The sequence below is a fragment of the Sciurus carolinensis genome, chromosome 8 (assembly GCF_902686445.1).
Source record: "Sciurus carolinensis chromosome 8, mSciCar1.2, whole genome shotgun sequence".
Lineage (NCBI taxonomy): Eukaryota > Metazoa > Chordata > Mammalia > Rodentia > Sciuridae > Sciurus > Sciurus carolinensis.
In genome coordinates this window covers 119534116-119551334 of record NC_062220.1, presented here as the reverse complement: position 1 = coordinate 119551334, position 17219 = coordinate 119534116, and the positions used below count along the sequence as shown (strand labels likewise).

General features: G+C 36.3%; 1 protein-coding gene across 1 annotated transcript in view; it reads right to left on the bottom strand.

Moving 5' to 3' along the window:
* LOC124991469 (sodium/glucose cotransporter 1-like) overlaps positions 1–17219 on the bottom strand; it is a 70623-nt gene that overhangs the window by 48051 nt on the left and 5353 nt on the right. The window contains exons 2-6 of the mRNA XM_047562168.1: positions 12965–13069; positions 11484–11543; positions 5544–5648; positions 3855–3960; positions 2676–2756 (exon numbers count right to left, since the gene is read on the bottom strand). Of these exons, the coding sequence (XP_047418124.1) occupies positions 2676–2756; positions 3855–3960; positions 5544–5648; positions 11484–11543; positions 12965–13069 (457 nt within the window). The remainder of the gene's footprint in view (positions 1–2675; positions 2757–3854; positions 3961–5543; positions 5649–11483; positions 11544–12964; positions 13070–17219) is intronic.

Below are 17219 nucleotides of genomic sequence, written 5' to 3'. Positions count from 1 at the left end.
AGTTGTTATACATATTCATAGGGTCAAGTGTGACATTTAAATATATGTATACAATGTACAGTGATCAGATCAGGGTAACTACATATCTATCATCTCACACATTGATCATTTCTGTTGGGAACATTCAAAGTCCTTTCTACCAGATATTTTTGAATAGTCAATTAAATTCTGGCAACTATGTTGTCCTACTTTGCCATTCAACATTCCTTTTACCTAAAGGAATATCTACACTCCTGTAAACTTTATATTTTGATTCTATTAAAATATATATTTCATACATAAAAATGACTATATATGTGAATAATATCTTCAGAAGAATGTACACAAAATTTATAGTACTTGTCTTTGGGGAATGAACCAAGAAACTGAGGGTTATCTGTATTTCACTGCATACCTTTTGGTTTACTTAGAATTAAGAATAAAATATATAGATATTCCATCTCACTCCAGTCAGAACAGCAATTTTCAAGGATACAAATAACAATAAATATTGGTAGGAATGTGGGGAAAAAGGATTCACTCACACATTGCTGGTGGGACTGCAAATTGGTACAACCACTCTGGAAAGCAGTGTGGAGGTTCCTCAGAAAACTTAGAATAGAATCACCAGTTGACCCAGTTATCCCACTTCTTGGCATAATACCCAAAGGACTTAAAATCAGCATAACTACATTGATGCAGCCACATCAATATTTATAGCAGTTCAATTCACAATAGCTAAACTATGGAACCAGCCCAGGTGCCCTTTAACAGATGAATGGATAAAGAAAATGTGGTATATATATACAATGGAATACTACTCAGCCAAAAAGAGAAATGAAATTATAGCATTTGCTGGTAAATGGATATAACTGGAGGCTATCATGCTAGGTGAAATAAGCCAGTTCCCCAAAACCAAAGGCCAAAATATTCCCTCTGATATGCAGATGCTAACACAAAATCAGGGAGGAGGGAAGAATAGAAGTTCATTGAATTAGACAAAGGGGAATGAAAGGAAGGGAGGGAGATGGGAACAGGAAAGAGGAGAATGAATTGGATATAACTTTCCTTTGTTCATATATGAATACAAGACCAGTGTAACTTCACATGATCTACAACCATAAGAACGGGATCCTAATTAGAATAAGTTATACTCCATGTATGTATAATATGTCAAAATATACTCTGTCATTTATATCTAAACAGAAAAAAAGGGATAAAAATATAATTGTATGTGCGTGGGTTCCTACAGTGACTAGACTGAAGGACAACACTCATTTGGATGTATAAGGAGTTGCATATCTTTAAAAGAAAACAATTATTTCATTACTTTATAATAGTTTATTTCCTAAAAAAAAAACCAACAAAACCCTAACCTGGATACTTCCATTAAAAATCCCATTAAATTTCTCAGTAAAAATCTAGAGATATAATTGTTAACACTAAATGGAACATTCCACCCACTCATCAAGTTTATTTTATTTGGATGCCATTAACAACTTTTGGGGTAGACTTGACAGGATTAAAAAATGTTGATATGTAATACTATCACAAAACTAAACATAGTGGTTTACTGTGTTTTGTAGCTAACAATTTTGTCACTCAAATTAGTCATTGCTCCCAGTGCATTTAAAAATGATACAATTCCTTGACCTATATTTTGTTTCTTGCAACATAGCACTGAGTACAATTCATGGTATACTAATTCTTCCTGAATGATAAGGTAGGGCACTGTGTGAATCTGTTTGACCTTATCTGTTCTCATTCCACGAGACTCAATGATATACTCTCTAGAACTATAATCCTTCAATTGTGTTCACATATTATTTCAATAATTTTTCATTACCGGAACCCAGAACTTTTCCTTCTAGATTTCCACAAGACCAGTGTCTGAACCATGGGGCAGTGGTCATATCAACTTGCTAAGCTCACACTCCTAGCTGTGGAAAGAAATTTCTATTTTAAGGTGTCTTCTTCCATTACTGTTCTGTAATATGTTGATTTATAGATTAGGTTTTTGGTATTAAAAGACCCAGTTCTCATTGTATTGTACTTTTGGTATATTTCATGAGCAAATTACTTAACTGAGACTTATTTTCCTCATCTGTAAAATGGGAGTAATTAAAGTAATCATGCCTCATGGTGATTATGATGATGAAATCAGGTCACACAGATAAATGTCTACATGGGGCTTGATAACATTCAACTTATATCAGCTATTACTTTCATTCTCATAACTTCATAAGCACCTACTCACTAAGTACTAAATTCATCAGGCTGTGCATTTTGTGGGAATATTTTGTGTGGGTTAGAGAAGAAAGACGTATTGATGGAATAATGATGAAATCACACCATTTGGGGTGAATTGTCCATTGACCTTGAAAGATGTATTTAATTGAACAAAAGGAAAGGCTTTTCAACTGGAAAGGAAGAATAAGGACAAAGCCCTGGGATAGGGAAGAGTGTGACAGACCAGAACACTGGAGTTTGTCACCTTGACTTTATTCCTCAACTCCTCTTTATCCTGAAGTGAGCAGAGGTTTCCTCCCCAATTTTCAGCATAATCTTTGACAGTGCTGTTGGGTTTTGAGGGCTTCAGTCCCCTCATTTGTGAGATGAAGGTGTTGAGGATCTAGGGCAGCTATGGATTTAAAGGTTCCACCCTCTGATGCCCAGTCTTCTTAAGTTTTACTTACCAAAAAACATTAACAAGATGGATCCTAAAATCATAACACCAGCATGTAAAATCTCAGTATAAACCACAGCTGTCAAACCACCTGAAGAAAAAGAGGATGAGAAATGAAAACTATGTCTGACTTTGCAGCCAGTAATTTCTGAATCACCTACTCTATTCATCTTTCTCCTCCCATCTCTCTCCATTCAGACTTTATATCCCTTTAAATCAGTGTGTCTTTCAACTACTTGTACTTGGTTTTTTAGTACATTCTCTTTTCTTTCTTAAACATCATTGACAATCTTTTATGAGATTCTTAGCTTGCTCTTCTATATCCCAATTTTCCTTTACTTCTAAATTTTTTCAGATGAATGAAAATCTGATGGATTTCCTAAGCAAAAATAATATAATCTTCATCACAAAATCTGTTTGGAAGCAACAGTTAGTAGCACCCTGGCCCCCACCCACTTGGTAGTATCCCCTGCCCAGTTGTGACAACCAAAAATGTATCCAAACATGTCACCTGAGAAGCAAAATTCAGCTCCTATTCCCATGTTGTGTGCACCATTAATTGAATATACTCTACTTCCCACTGATTCTCTTTACTTCTACTCTAGTGAACTCCTGGGAACACAAACCAGCACTGTGGCTGGAAGAAATGAATAACAAGAACTCCCACTCTCCATACCTAGGTAAAGGCTTCCTAGAACAGAACAGCCTACATAAAAGATCCCATACAAAGGCCTTTCCAGGGGACTTAAGAATTTTGTAGATTTTTCTTTGTTTTCTCTTTTGGGCGGTCGGGGATTTGAACCGCGGTCCTTGCGCATACTAGGCGAGTGCTCTCTGAAAGGAGCTATTTCTTCAGCTCCTCCAGGGGACTTAAGGCCTGTGTCTACCTCTCATTCCCTTTCTATCACCTGATAACCTGAAGTGACAGGTTGAACTCTGCCCCAAATATGGTCACTATTGACCCTATCATTTCCCTTGAAAAACCCCTAACAGCCCAATCTGATTTCTAGAAGTAGAACCCTTCTTAGGTACCCCTCCATCCAATATTTCCACTGCCTGTAATCTCTATACTTGGGGAAAATACAAAAGCTGGAAACTGTTGTCTCAAGGTCTATTAATACTCCACTAAGTAGAGTGTGTTTGAATTAGTATAAAGCCTGATTCAGTGTTTGAATCAGGGCAACCTCACCTGTGATGGTGTACATGCCAGAAATTGTCAGCAAGACTAGCATGGTCTGGTAAATATTCAAGTTCCAAATCATTTTCAAGAACATAGCACCATAGCCGATCTCCAGCTAAAATAAGTACAAGGTCAGCATACTGTACCTTCTTTTCCAGCATAATCAATAACAATCCAACAAAGAAATGGACCTTGAAAGCCATGTGAAAAAGGTGGTCTCTGACTGGCATCTCATCATGTGGATGCTGGGTGAGATCTACCTATGAGTTCAGCCAAGGTTGGTACATGTAGAGCTGAATTAACTCAGTTTTCCCAGTTAACACAACTTAGTCTTTTCCATTCTGAAGACTCGGAGTGGGGAATGTGGTTCTGACACTGGGAAAAAGCCATAGGGATAATAGCATCTCAGGGATTGGCAAACTTTTCTTGTAAAGGGTCAGATGCTAAATATTGCAGGCTTTTTGGACCACACATTGTTTCTGTTTTTTTTTTTAAAATAACCTTTTAAAGTCTTAAAAATCATTCCTAGCTCGAGAGTTGTACAAAGCAGTTTATTAGCTGGATTGGTCTCTAGACCAGATTTGTTGAACCCTGGCTTAGCTGATGCTGATTTTTAAAACATCTGCACATCATTTAACTGGGTAACCTCTTCATTTGTTATTCTGGGCTCCAAAGTCAGGGATACAATGGGCAAAGATTCATGTATCCACTTGTTCACTAAGTGCTTACTGAGTGCCAACCAAGACACAGATACTTAGCAGGGTTCAGGAGACACAAGGGTTACAAAAACTTAGTAGTTTTCTTTAATGAGCCTATGTTGAACGAAGGAGACAGACTTGTTCTCAGTGTGATAAATTCCACTCATTTGGTTATTTAAAAAACATCTACCAAGTGCCTTATGTGCTAAACATTTTCTCAGCACAACTCAATAATGCAGTGAAGAAGCCCGGCAAGGCCCTTGGACTCAGGAAGTTTGCACTGAAGCAGAGAAGACAGATAATAAGCAAATACATTACTCACATGGTGATAAACATTACAAAGAAAATAAAAACGGTTCCATGGAGTAGAGACTGATTAGGCACATCTGTCAAGGCCCTTTGCAAGGAGGTGACATATCTTCTCCAATGATGGGGAATTAGTCACAAAAAGAATCTGGGGAAAGAACACTGTAAACAGTACAGAGCAAGTGTAAAGGGCTTGAAGTGGGAATAAGTTAGCTGTGTTTGAAAAATCAATCAGGCAGTACATGTAGATTAAGGGGAGTAAATAAGAAAATAAGGCCAGTGAGGCAAGAAGGGGCTTGATCAGGACAGCCCTTACAGTCTTAAGTTTTCTTGAAAGAAGATAGAAACTCCTAGATTTTTTGGAGCACATTACCTAATGACCTGAGATAGATTAAGCCCATCTCATGGTTCTTTGACTTGTAACCTATACTTGAGAGGTAAAAAAAAAAAAGATGCCTCTGCCATTTATTAGTTTTTTGAAAAATATTATTAAGCTATTAATAGTAAAATTAAGTACTCTTAGATACTATAACTTACACAACACAGATCAACAAGTCATTTATGAAGATTTAGAATAAACTGCTGGGATAACTAACCATAATCCTGAGTCCTGCTTGTTAGTTTTTGGTTTTGTTCTTGTTCTTTTTCCTGGGGGGGGCGTGCATTTTCCAGGGCTGGTTTTCATGTAACTCACCGAGATCTTACTAAAGGTATAGATGATTAAAAACATAAAAGAGAGGAGGAACTGGATCCGGAAGCCACCAAATCTCTTCCTCAAATATTCTGGCAATGTCACCACCTGTACAAGCCACAAGACAAGTCACCATCAGATAGTGAGTGTGGAAGAGGCAGATCGGTGGGGATGTTGCCAATGGTGGGACTGGCCCAGGAATACAAAATGTGGGGTCACTGCCTCTGGTGCCGGTCAAGATTGGACAAACAAGAAAGGGCAATATTGCTGTCTTCAAGAAGCCTTGGAATCCAGCTTCCTGTGCAATCTTTGGAATGCAGATGGACATTCAGCTAATTAAAATTTTCTAGTGATGACAAATAACTTTTATGGAATAATCATAGAGTAAAAGCAAGTACCTTGTCATATACTACAAAGATATCTAGTACTCAAAGGAGATGGAATCTGACTCTACAGCTTGTATCCAAACTGCCAGTCTAGATGCTGGTGCCCAAATGATCCCATTCTGTCTCTACACTGTCTAAGGCTGTATGCACCAGGAATTCAGGATCATTCCCTCTGTACTCACTATGTTCCTGGACTAGAAACTGGGACCATATCCATTTAACAATTATTGATATCCCTACTATAGCTACCAGATCCCTGATACACCATGGTAGGCATATTAATAATTGTTAAATGGATATTATCCCAGTTTTGGTCCTATCTTTTTGTGCTCTTGTCCATCTATCAACACATCTACTTTAAGTTCTAACTTAAATTCCACCTGCTTGATGATGCACCACTCTTGTTAGTGTCAGTTTTTTAAATCTTAGCCATTCTGGTGTGTATTGTAAATATTTAAAAAAATTTTTATATCACAATGTTTTAATATCTTAAAAATATCTTTCTGGCTTGGGAGAGATTGACCTTCCCCATACTAGTCAATATTTAAAGATAATAAAGGGCCCAGCATAGAGTATGCCTTTGATATCTGAATTAACCAATCCAGAGCTAGACTTCCTCTAGCTAGCCTGTGCACCCCAGGAGACAATATCCCTCTGCTCATTCATGTCATGATCAGGTATTAGGCAACTAGAGGTCAACTCTATAGCTCCAGACCTATTGAAATTATTTAAACTAGGCAATCCTACACTGTTCATTCTGTCCTGCCTTGACTTTCCCATGGAAACACCAATAAAGTCCCAATTCCCTTTACTCCTTTCTTCTGCCTCCTGACCATCCTGGTGTCTTTCCCAAGAGGTCCTTCCTGCATGGCATGCTATCTCAGACACCCTCCTATCTCTACGACCTATGGTTATATTACTCATTTTTCCTGAGTTGCTTCTGTTTCTACATTTGTTGTCAAAGTCAACTGACTAGCTCATAAATAGAATAAAAGAATGAGTATGCAGAAGTATCATATTTTAATAGCATTTTCTTTTTTTTATTATTGTATACAAATGGGATACATGTTGTTTCTCTATTTGTACATAGAGTCAAGGCATACCATTTGTGTAATCATACGTTTACATAGGGCAATGATGTTTGATTATTTTTTTTCCTTCCCCCCCACCCCTCCCACCCCTCTTTCCCCTCTATACAGTCCTTCTTTCCTTCATTCTTACCACTCTCCTTATCCCTAACCCTAACCCTAAACCTAATGTTAACCCCTCCCACCCCCCATTATATGTCCTCATCCGCTTATCAGCGAGATCATTCGTCCTTTAGTTTTTTGAGATTGGCTTATCTCACTTAGCATGATATTCTCCAATTTCATCCATTTGCCTGTAAATGCCATAATTTTATCATTCTTCATTGCGGAGTAATATTCCATTGTATATATATGCCACAGTTTCTTTATCCATTCATCAACTGAAGGGCATCTAGGTTGGTTCCACAATCTGGCTATGGTGAACTGAGCAGCAATGAACATTGATGTGGCTGTATCTCTGTAGTATGCTGATTTTAAGTCCTTTGGGTATAGGCCAAGGAGTGGGATAGCTGGGTCAAAGGGTGTTTCCATTCCAAGCTTTCTGAGGAACCTCCACACTGCTTTCCAGAGTGGCTGCACTAATTTGCAACCCCACCAGCAATGTATGAGTGTTCCTTTCATTCATCTGGAAGAATAAAAAACCTAGAATAGCTAAAGCAATCCTCAGTAGCAAGAGCGAAGCAGGGAGTATCGCAATACCAGATCTTCAACTCTACTACAAAGCAATAGTAACAAAAACGGCATGATATTGGTACCAAAATAGACAGGTAGATCAATGGTACAGAATAGAGGACATGGACACAAACCCAAATAAATACAGTTTTCTCATACTAGACAAAGGTTCCAAAAATATGCAATGGAGAAAAGATAGCCTCTTCAACAAATGGTGTTGGGAAAACTGGAAAACCATATGCAACAGAATGAAATTAAACCCCTATCTCTCACTCTACACAAAACTCAACTCAAAATGGATCAAGGACCTCGGAATCAGACCAGAGACCCTGCATCTTATAGAAGAAAAAGTAGGTCCAAATCTTCAACATGTTGGCTTAGGATCAGACTTCCTTAACAGGACTCCCATAGCACAAGAAATAAAAGCAAGAATCAACAACTGGGATAGATTCAAACTAAAAAGCTTTCTCTCAGCAAAGGAAACTATCAGTAATGTGAAGAGAGAGCCTACAGAGTGGGAGAATATCTTTGCCAACCATACTTCAGATAGAGCGCTAATTTCCAGATTCTATAAAGAACTCAAAAAACTCTACACGAAGAATACAAATAATCCAATCAACAAATGGGCTAAGGAAATGAACAGACACTTCACAGAAGAAGATGTACAAGCAATCAACAGATATATGAAAAAATGTTTAATAGCATTTTCTTAATGATTAATTATAGTATCTTTTCATGGGGTTATTTGCTGTTTATATATTTTATTTGGTGAAACATTAGTTCAAACCTTTTTATTATCAAATTGTAAGATTTTTCAACATGTATATTTTTCTGAATATAAGTGCTTTATTATAAATGTTTTACAAATATTTCCTCCCAGTCTCTAGCTTGGTTTTTCATTTTCTTAATATATTTCAAAGTAAAAATTTAAATTTTGATGAAGTCTAGCATAACAATTTCTTTCTTTATGATTTATGCTTTTGGGGGTTCTCAAGAAATCATTACCTACCCAATCTCCTTGATTTTTGAGTAATACTTTTAATGGATATAAAGTTCTTATTTAATAGTTTTTTTCTTCTTTTCCAACATTTTGAATATGTCATTCTTATGTTTTCTGGCTTCTGATGTTTCTACTGAGAAGTTGACCATTAAGTATGTCATTGTTCCCTTAAATATAATGTGTCATTTTCCCCTTATTGCTTTCAAGATTTTCTTTTTGTTTTTAGCAGTTTCACTATAATATACCAGAGGTGTGATTTTCTTTGTGTTTAACCTATTCAGTGTTTGTAAAGTTTTTTGGATCTGTAAATGAACATTGTCCACCTAGCTTGGGAAATTTTTAGTCATTATGTCTTCAAAAAATGTTTTTCTGCTTCCTCTTTCTGGACTCCAATTACATGCATGTTGGACTGTTTGATATTGTATCACAGGTCTCTGGGGGTTTGTTTCTTCAGTTTTTTTCTCTGTTCTTTATCCTAGGTAATTATTTTTTTATTATTTAATTTTTTTAATTCTAGGTAATTCTTATTGTCTTAAAATTCATTGATTCTTTCTTCTGTCATTTAAAATATGCTATTGAGCTCCTCTTGTGAATTTTAATTTCAGTTACTATGCCTTCCAACTCTAAAATTCCCACTCAATTCTTTCCTATAGTTTCAGTGTCTCTGTAGAGAGGCCCTATTTGTTCATTTGTTAATATCACATTTCCTTTACTTTTTTGAAAATACTCGTCATAGCAGATTTGAAGTCTGTCCATTAGGTTAATATATGGGCCTGCTCAGAATGTGGGTCATTCATCTTCCTATTTTTTTTATGTCTAGTAATTGTGGGTAGAAAACTGGTCATTGGAAATAATACAATGGAGTGCTCTAGAATCTGTTTCTTTTTCTTCTGGGGATTGCTGTTTCTGATTTAGTAGGTAATTAACTTTCCTAGACTGAAGCTTCCAAACCTTTCATGGTCAGCCCTCCCCAACCCATGTCCATAGTTGATGTTTCTGCTTATTTTTTTTCCAGTTTCTAGCTGCTACTAATTAAATCTGGCCCTCAGGAGGTTTCCTATGAACCTGTGTAGTATGGAAATAAGTCAAGGATTTGAACCAGATTTATTGTCAGATTTGGGGGTCAACCCTCTCTTTGGTTTCCTTGTTTTTTTAGTGCCCCACCTAAATTTCCAAGTGCTTTGCCTGTCCTTTGACACTTCAAACCAGTAAGAGTTCTGTTTTCCACTGCTTATACTATATGGTTTGGGAAATATACACAGTTGAAGGTGTAAAAAGTGAAAAATCTCACCAGGTGCAGTACTGTCTTTCCAGGATAGATCTCCTTCTCTTTCTGGATAGGCTCTCTGGAGTCTCATATAATGCATGTATACTTTAGTGATCAGCCAGGGATTTGGAATTTTTATATTTTATTCACAAATTGTTCTCTATCTCAAGGATACAAAGATATTCTATACTTCCCTATAAAACTTTGAATTTTTTTGAATTTTATGTTTAAGTCTTTAATCAACCTAAAATTATTTTGTGTAGAGTATGGATCCAATTTTATTTTTTTCATGTGGTAATCAGTTGGCCTTCCTTTCTTTAGTGATCTGCATGCAATACCATCAATGCCATAAGTCAAAATGTCCATATATGATGACTGTTTCTGGGATTTCCCCTCTTTCACTTATGGGTATGTGTGTATGTCAGATTTCTATTACTGCAAAAAAACCCCCTGAGATAAATCAACTTAAGAAGAGAACGGTTTATTTTGGTTCACAGTTTTGAAGGTTTTAGTCTATGAACAATTGACCCCATTGCTTTGGGCCTGTTATGGTATCACAGCAAGAGTGTGTGGCACAGAAAGTTGCTTATCTCAAGGCAGGATGGAAAAAAAGGGAGAGGAAAGGGCTGGGGTTTGAATATCCCCTTCAAGAGTATGCCCCCAATGATTAGAAGCTAGGCCCCACCTCTTAAAGATTTCTACCACTTTCCAACAGCACCATGGGCTGGGGATCAACTCCTTAATATATGGGCCTTTGGGGGACACTTGTATAAATCACAGGAGCGAGTTTATCTCTGTGTTAATATTAAACTGCATTAATTATTACAGCCTTCTAATAAATTCTTTATTTTGTGAGGAGGGGTATCAGGGATTGAACTCAGGGACACTTAACCTCTGAGACACATCCCCAGCCCTATTTTGTATTTTATTTAGAGACAGGGTCTCACTGAGTTGCTTAGTGCCTTGCTTTTGTTAAGGTTGCCTTTGAACTTTTGATCCTCTTGCTTCAGTTTCCTGAGTTGCTGGGATTACAGGTGTGCACCATCTTAATATTTGGTAGGGCAAATCCATCTTCTTTATCTGTGATAGCAACATCTTTGTTATTCTTATACTCTTAAACATTTATTTCAGAAGCAGTTTGTCAAGTTCCTCAGAAAACCCTGTTTGAATTTTGTTTGGAATTACATTCCACACACAGACCAATTGGGAGAACTGACATTTTTAGGCTATTGAGTCTTCCAATCTTTAACATAGTTGTTCTCTTCGTTTATTTAGGTTTTATTTTTTAATAAAGTTTAAAATGTTTTCTATAAGAGCTTTAAAGGATAAACTCTTGAGTAAGCCAACAGTTATTGGTGTCTGTTTATCTAAGGCAGAATGATGTCTTGTAGGCATCTTGGGGTTTAGGGAGGTCAGTACAAGGTCAAAAGACTAAGAAGTTTAACTTGTTCTCTAGGATGTTTTTAGTACATTTGCAAAATTTGTGAGACAAATATTTAGAGAACAGAGTAACTGATAGTGGATACTTACCCGAGCCTTAATGTAAATAGGAATAAATATCCAACCAAGAACAAAGACCATAAATATAGTCTGAAACCAAAAAGAAGAACAATTAAATCAGGGGCCCATCGAGGTCAAGCTCTTAAATGAGATGCAAGCTCAGTTACTATTACGTTTGAGCCTGATATATGTATCATTACTTGGGACTTACAAATAAAGGTCCAAGAATACACCGTTCAGAACAAAGAAATTAATTTTCAGGCACATGATCTTTACCTACAAAAGATTCTTTTTAAAAATATTTATTTATTTTTAAAAATATTTACTCTTGGTACTGGGGATTGAACCCTGGGCACTTTACTAATGAGCTTTTCCCCCAGTACTTTTTATTTTTTAAAAAATTAAAACAGGGTCTCACTAGTTGCTGAGGGTCTTCTTATGTTGCCGAGACTGGCCTGAATTTGTGAACCTTCTGCCTTAGCCTCCCAAGTAGCTGGGATTATAGGGATAGTCAACATTCCAAGTGTTTATAAAAAAGTCTTAATTTGGGGAAGTAAACTTAGCCCATTTCCAATGTATTTAGTTTTGATTTATTGTTAGTCTACTCCCAGAGAAGAATGAGGGTGGTTTATATTTTAATAAATTTATAAGATTGTTAAAAAATAAGAAAACATTCAGGGAAAAAGGAGAGAAACTATGTCAAAATGTCACACAATTGAAATTAAGTAACAAATTTGGTTCTGGATTTATTTATAAAAAAGGGTAAGGTGAAGTGAGTATATGAAGAAAAGAGAAGTTTGAAAATTCTGAGAAGTTCATAGTGATGATGAATAGGGCTTCTTACTAGGTTTTGACTCTGTAGAAGTATTCTTTATGTTTTATAGACTAGAAGTACAAGGATGAGACAAAAAAATGTGGAGCTTTCTGATTACTAAATGATTTTAAAATTAATTTATAATTTGGGTGAATGAATTATATTTCCTACAACAAATATATTCCATTAATTAAATAAATAATCCAATATTTTACATGTTTTATGGTTGGAACTGGTATTTTGGGGAGATTACTTAGGAGATTTATAGCAACAAGTTGAATTTCTCAAAGAGCTCAGTTTTCAATATGTACTGCAAAGATAAACATATACACACAGATATGTCTATATATACACTATATATACATATACATACACATATATATCTGTATATGAACATCATATACATATAGATATATGTTTAAATTTTAATATAATCTTTTCCCTACCTAATATCCTAACAGTTCTTTGTTCACTATGTTCCTGTGGTTGTAGGGATATAAACAGTCTGTTTGTTATTTACTAAGAATGAAAACCAACACAATCCTTTTGAAAAATCAAACACATAGTTCCTTTCCCCCACAACTTCTCAATAAATCTTTCATAGTTATTCCAGATTGCAAGCAAGTTTTTAAGTTTATAAGTTTTATTTGAACAATAATAAAGGTTGAGGTTAGTTGCTGCAAAAGGTATTACTTACATTCCATTCAAAGGCCCCAATAGCGATCCCTGAAGATGCTCCTGTTCCAGATAGGCCCATAAAGTGGCCACTGCCAATATGTGTAGCAAAAATAGAAGTACCTATCTGAAAATAAAAAGATAAATACATGTCAGATCTCACAAATGCAAACTCCCACCAAATTTCACACTTTTTCAAAAGGGATTATTCCTTGGACAGAATTCTCATTTAGGTTTTTTCTATACATCCTCTAATCATGAATTAGAAGACAAGTAAAGAGGGAGAAAATGAAAAAGGTAGAATAGTCATACTTATGCTGTCACTTTCCACAAACTCCATTAATATACTTGTAATTTCCCAAAGCAGAAATATTAGTATAGTATAATTGTTTGAAATAATTTAAAACTATAAACAATGTAACTGGTTGTGAGACTGGTTAAAATACTAAGGTACATGATTGTGATGAAGTACAATGTAGCACACGGAAGGAATAAGGTAGCTCTATTAAGTGATAAAATAAGGTAAATAAGCGAGGTGTGGTAATGCAGGCCTATAATCCCAGCAGCTCAGGAGACTGAGACAGGAGGATTGCAAGTTCAAAGCCAGCCTCAGCAACTTAGTGAGGCCCTAACCAACTTAGCAAGACCCTGTCTCAAAATAAAAAAGACTGCAGATGTGGCTCTGTGGTTGAGTGCCCCTGGGTTCAATCCCTGGTACCAAAAAAAAAAATTAAATAAATAAAAAAATAAACTATATATATATTTAATTATATAATGTATACTATATTTATATGATAAATTTTATATATAAAAACAATCTCTAAAATTGTATATATTTTACATTTGTGCACATATATATTTACATATGCGTGGGAATGATTCTGGCAAGATATATAACAAAATGCTTCTGGGGCTAGAATTATGGTTACAGAGATGGAATGGGGAGAATATTTCAAGTTCCATACTTAGACTGTAATTTTTGTTTTTTTACAACCAACATCTGTTACTTTAAAAATGAAAAAGTCCTAGAGGCACATAAAAGGAACAAAATACCTCCAAAACCAATAATAACTTCTGAATGGAGTGGAGACACCCACACCATTTAAAACCGTAATTCAACTATAATGTCATTGGCATCAAACACATTTAAAACCAAATTATCAAGGGAGGCTGAAAACAACAAAGGCTTTTAGGTAAATGAAACCAAGAAGAAAACAGCATTGGCAATGTTAACATAAAGTAGTACACAAGACTAAAAAGGCTTAGAAGTGACCAATAAAAGACAAGGTAATCTAGAAGAGACATGTAACAAGTACTCAAATAATGGTAGCTATTTTTAGTCTTAAGGATATTTACTACATTTACCATAATATGAAAAATTATATAAAGTGTAAATTGCCTAATAATACAGGGCATAAGTAATGGAATGTCCATATGATATGATACTATGAAACTGCATATACATATAAAATATCTATATGTATATCTATGTTTATCAATCCTGAAAGTTGTTCATAGTACATGAGGAAATGAAAAGATGGGCTATAAAGTAATTATTCATTTTTTCAATAATAATATTAGTTATTATTATTATTTATTTTTTAGTAGCAGGGATTGAACCCAGGGGTGCTTAACCACTGAGTCACATCCCCAGTCCTTTTAAAAAACTATTTTACTTAGAGACAGGATCTAGCTGAGTTGCTTAGAGTCTCACTAAGTTGCTGAGGCTGGCCTTGAACTTGTGATCCTCCTGCCTCAGCCTCCTGAGGTGCTGGGATTACAGGTATATGCCACCATGCTTGGCTCAATAATTATTAATTAATGTGTACTGCCAACTAAGGGCCAGGTACAATGTTGTAGGTGTTAAGAATACAACAGTAAGTAAAATAGAGAAAGTCCTATCCCTGCCCTCATGAAGCTAACATTCTTTTGGGGAAGAAGAGAAACAATAAATTCAATATATTGTGGATTTATTTTATAGCACAGGAAATAGTAATAAGTACTATAGAGAAAAAAAGTTGGGAAAGTGGATAAGAATGCTAAATAATAGGGTTGTCAGGGTATACTGTCCTGAGAAAAGAGCTAAGAAATACCAGAAGAGCTGACACAGCAAGCTGTGGGGATAGCTAGGGAGAAATCCAAGCAGAGGCAGCAGCAGATGGAAAGGCACTGAGACAGGAGCTCTCGAGGACACTGGCCAGAACTGGGGACAGGCATTCTAAGAGAGGAAAGGAGGTGTAAATCATCTGTAGCCTGATGTAGGTCATTATGACAGTGGGCTTTCATTCTGGGTGAGATGGGAACCCCTGGAAGGTTCTAAGCAGAAGAGCATCATTGTCTAATTAAAGTTCTAAAAGACTCCCTTTAGCTGTATTTTTGAGACTAGAAATACAGGAGCAAAGATAGAAGTATGGAGTCTAGAGAAGAGGCTATTATAATTTATCAGGTGAGAGATGATGGCCGCTCAGAGCTGAAGATGGAGTGGATGAGAACTGGTTAGACTCCAGATATATTTTTTAGACTGAGTCACAGGATTTCTTGATGGATAGGATATTGGATGTGAGAGAATAATAAGGGTTTAAGATGACTCCAAGTTTGTGAATCCCAGCAGCTAGAAGGATGGAGTTGCTATTAAAAAGATGAAGAAGATGGCAGGAGGAGCAGATTTTCACAGCAAAATTGAGAGTTCTCTTTGTGACATGTTTAGTGTGAGATCCCTGTTGGGTCTTTCAAGTAAAGGAATTCAGTTGAAGGGAAAGATCTGGGTTAGGGATAAAAAGTTGGAATTTGCTAGCATGTGGTAGGTATTTAAAGCCATGAGACGAGATAAGACTGTCAAGTGAGGAGTGTAACTGGACAGAAGGCAGGGACTAAGGACCTGGTGCTCCCCAGAAGCTGTAAGGGGATCTAAAATCTCAAAAGGACTAAAAATCTGGGGAGTCAGGCAAGAACCTGCAAGAGAGTCTGAGCAGAATCTAGGGAAGCTAAAGAAATAAGGAGGGATGAGAGCCTGAGAGCCAGGCAACCAAACGGGAGGGGTAGAGGACTGAGGGTTTCAGATGCCACAGCTAAAGAGGTTAAGACGAGAACTGAGAAGTTACCACAAAAACAGGCGATGTGGAGGTAACTGGGGACCCTGACAAGACTATTGATATCCATCAATATTTCCTGATTGAACAAGAATATAAAAGAAAAAAGAAAGGGTGGCAAATTTTCTTGTATTTCAATTGCTTTTAATGTATTTTGTTTTCTAAGAAAAATCCTAATAATGAAAAAGAAATTGATAAATCAAAATATGTACAAACATTGGGAGGTTAAGCATATCAATATCTTATGAAAACCCATTACAAGTTTCACAGTTATACAAGGTAACATGGACAGCAGATTCCTATTTCTCTGGGAACAGAAAACACCTGTCTAGGACCACAGTGTGGCTGGTACTAAAGACTGGGTGCTTCATAGCTCAGGAGGAGATCTTGTTGTTAGAATCTCCCATCAAAAAATAAACTAAGTACAACGCCCAGTGCAAACAGCACTTTGCTACATCAATCTCTTCATATACTAGGTTTATAAAAAAGAAAATTAAAGCATAATGCAGAGAGTTAAAAAGAGCTTTCTCTCAAATCTCCCAGATAACAGAAACAAGGCCTCTTTAACGTTGCTTGATCCATCAGTTAATGACTGTGCTTTCCTGTTTCCTTTGAATAAAGACATTTTTTTCTCTAGAGACATGGAGGTTATCCTGATGTGAAAATCCAAATTCTTGTCATAAGACTGGTTAATATTTGAGGACAAAGAATAAGTGACTAAATAAAGGCCTGGTTGTTACACAATTTTCTAAATATATCTTAAATTCCTATGCGGGAAATGTATGTATATTTTTACATACGTTATGCTTGGCATCTTCCTTCTCCCTGTGGTGCCCCTACCCATACCAGTAAAGATACAGGGCTACAGAAGGGTAACTGCCTCCACTATTGTGGGGGTTTTTGATTTATTCCTCTTAGACCAATCTCTTTTTATAATCCATAAGTTAACATACAAAGAATAAAAATGTTCTACTTTTAACTCTACTTCCCTTCATCTAGGTGGAGCAGCCTCTATGCTGTTCTGCACGTCCATGCTTTGGGGTATGCTGCTTCCTCTGCATGGAATGCCCTCATACTTTGTCTACCTAGAAAACATTCCATCTCTAAATGCTGCTCACATAATCCCACCTCCTTAAGACCTTTCGTATGTTGAATCATTCATCAAGCACATCTGGTCTGTATACTTCC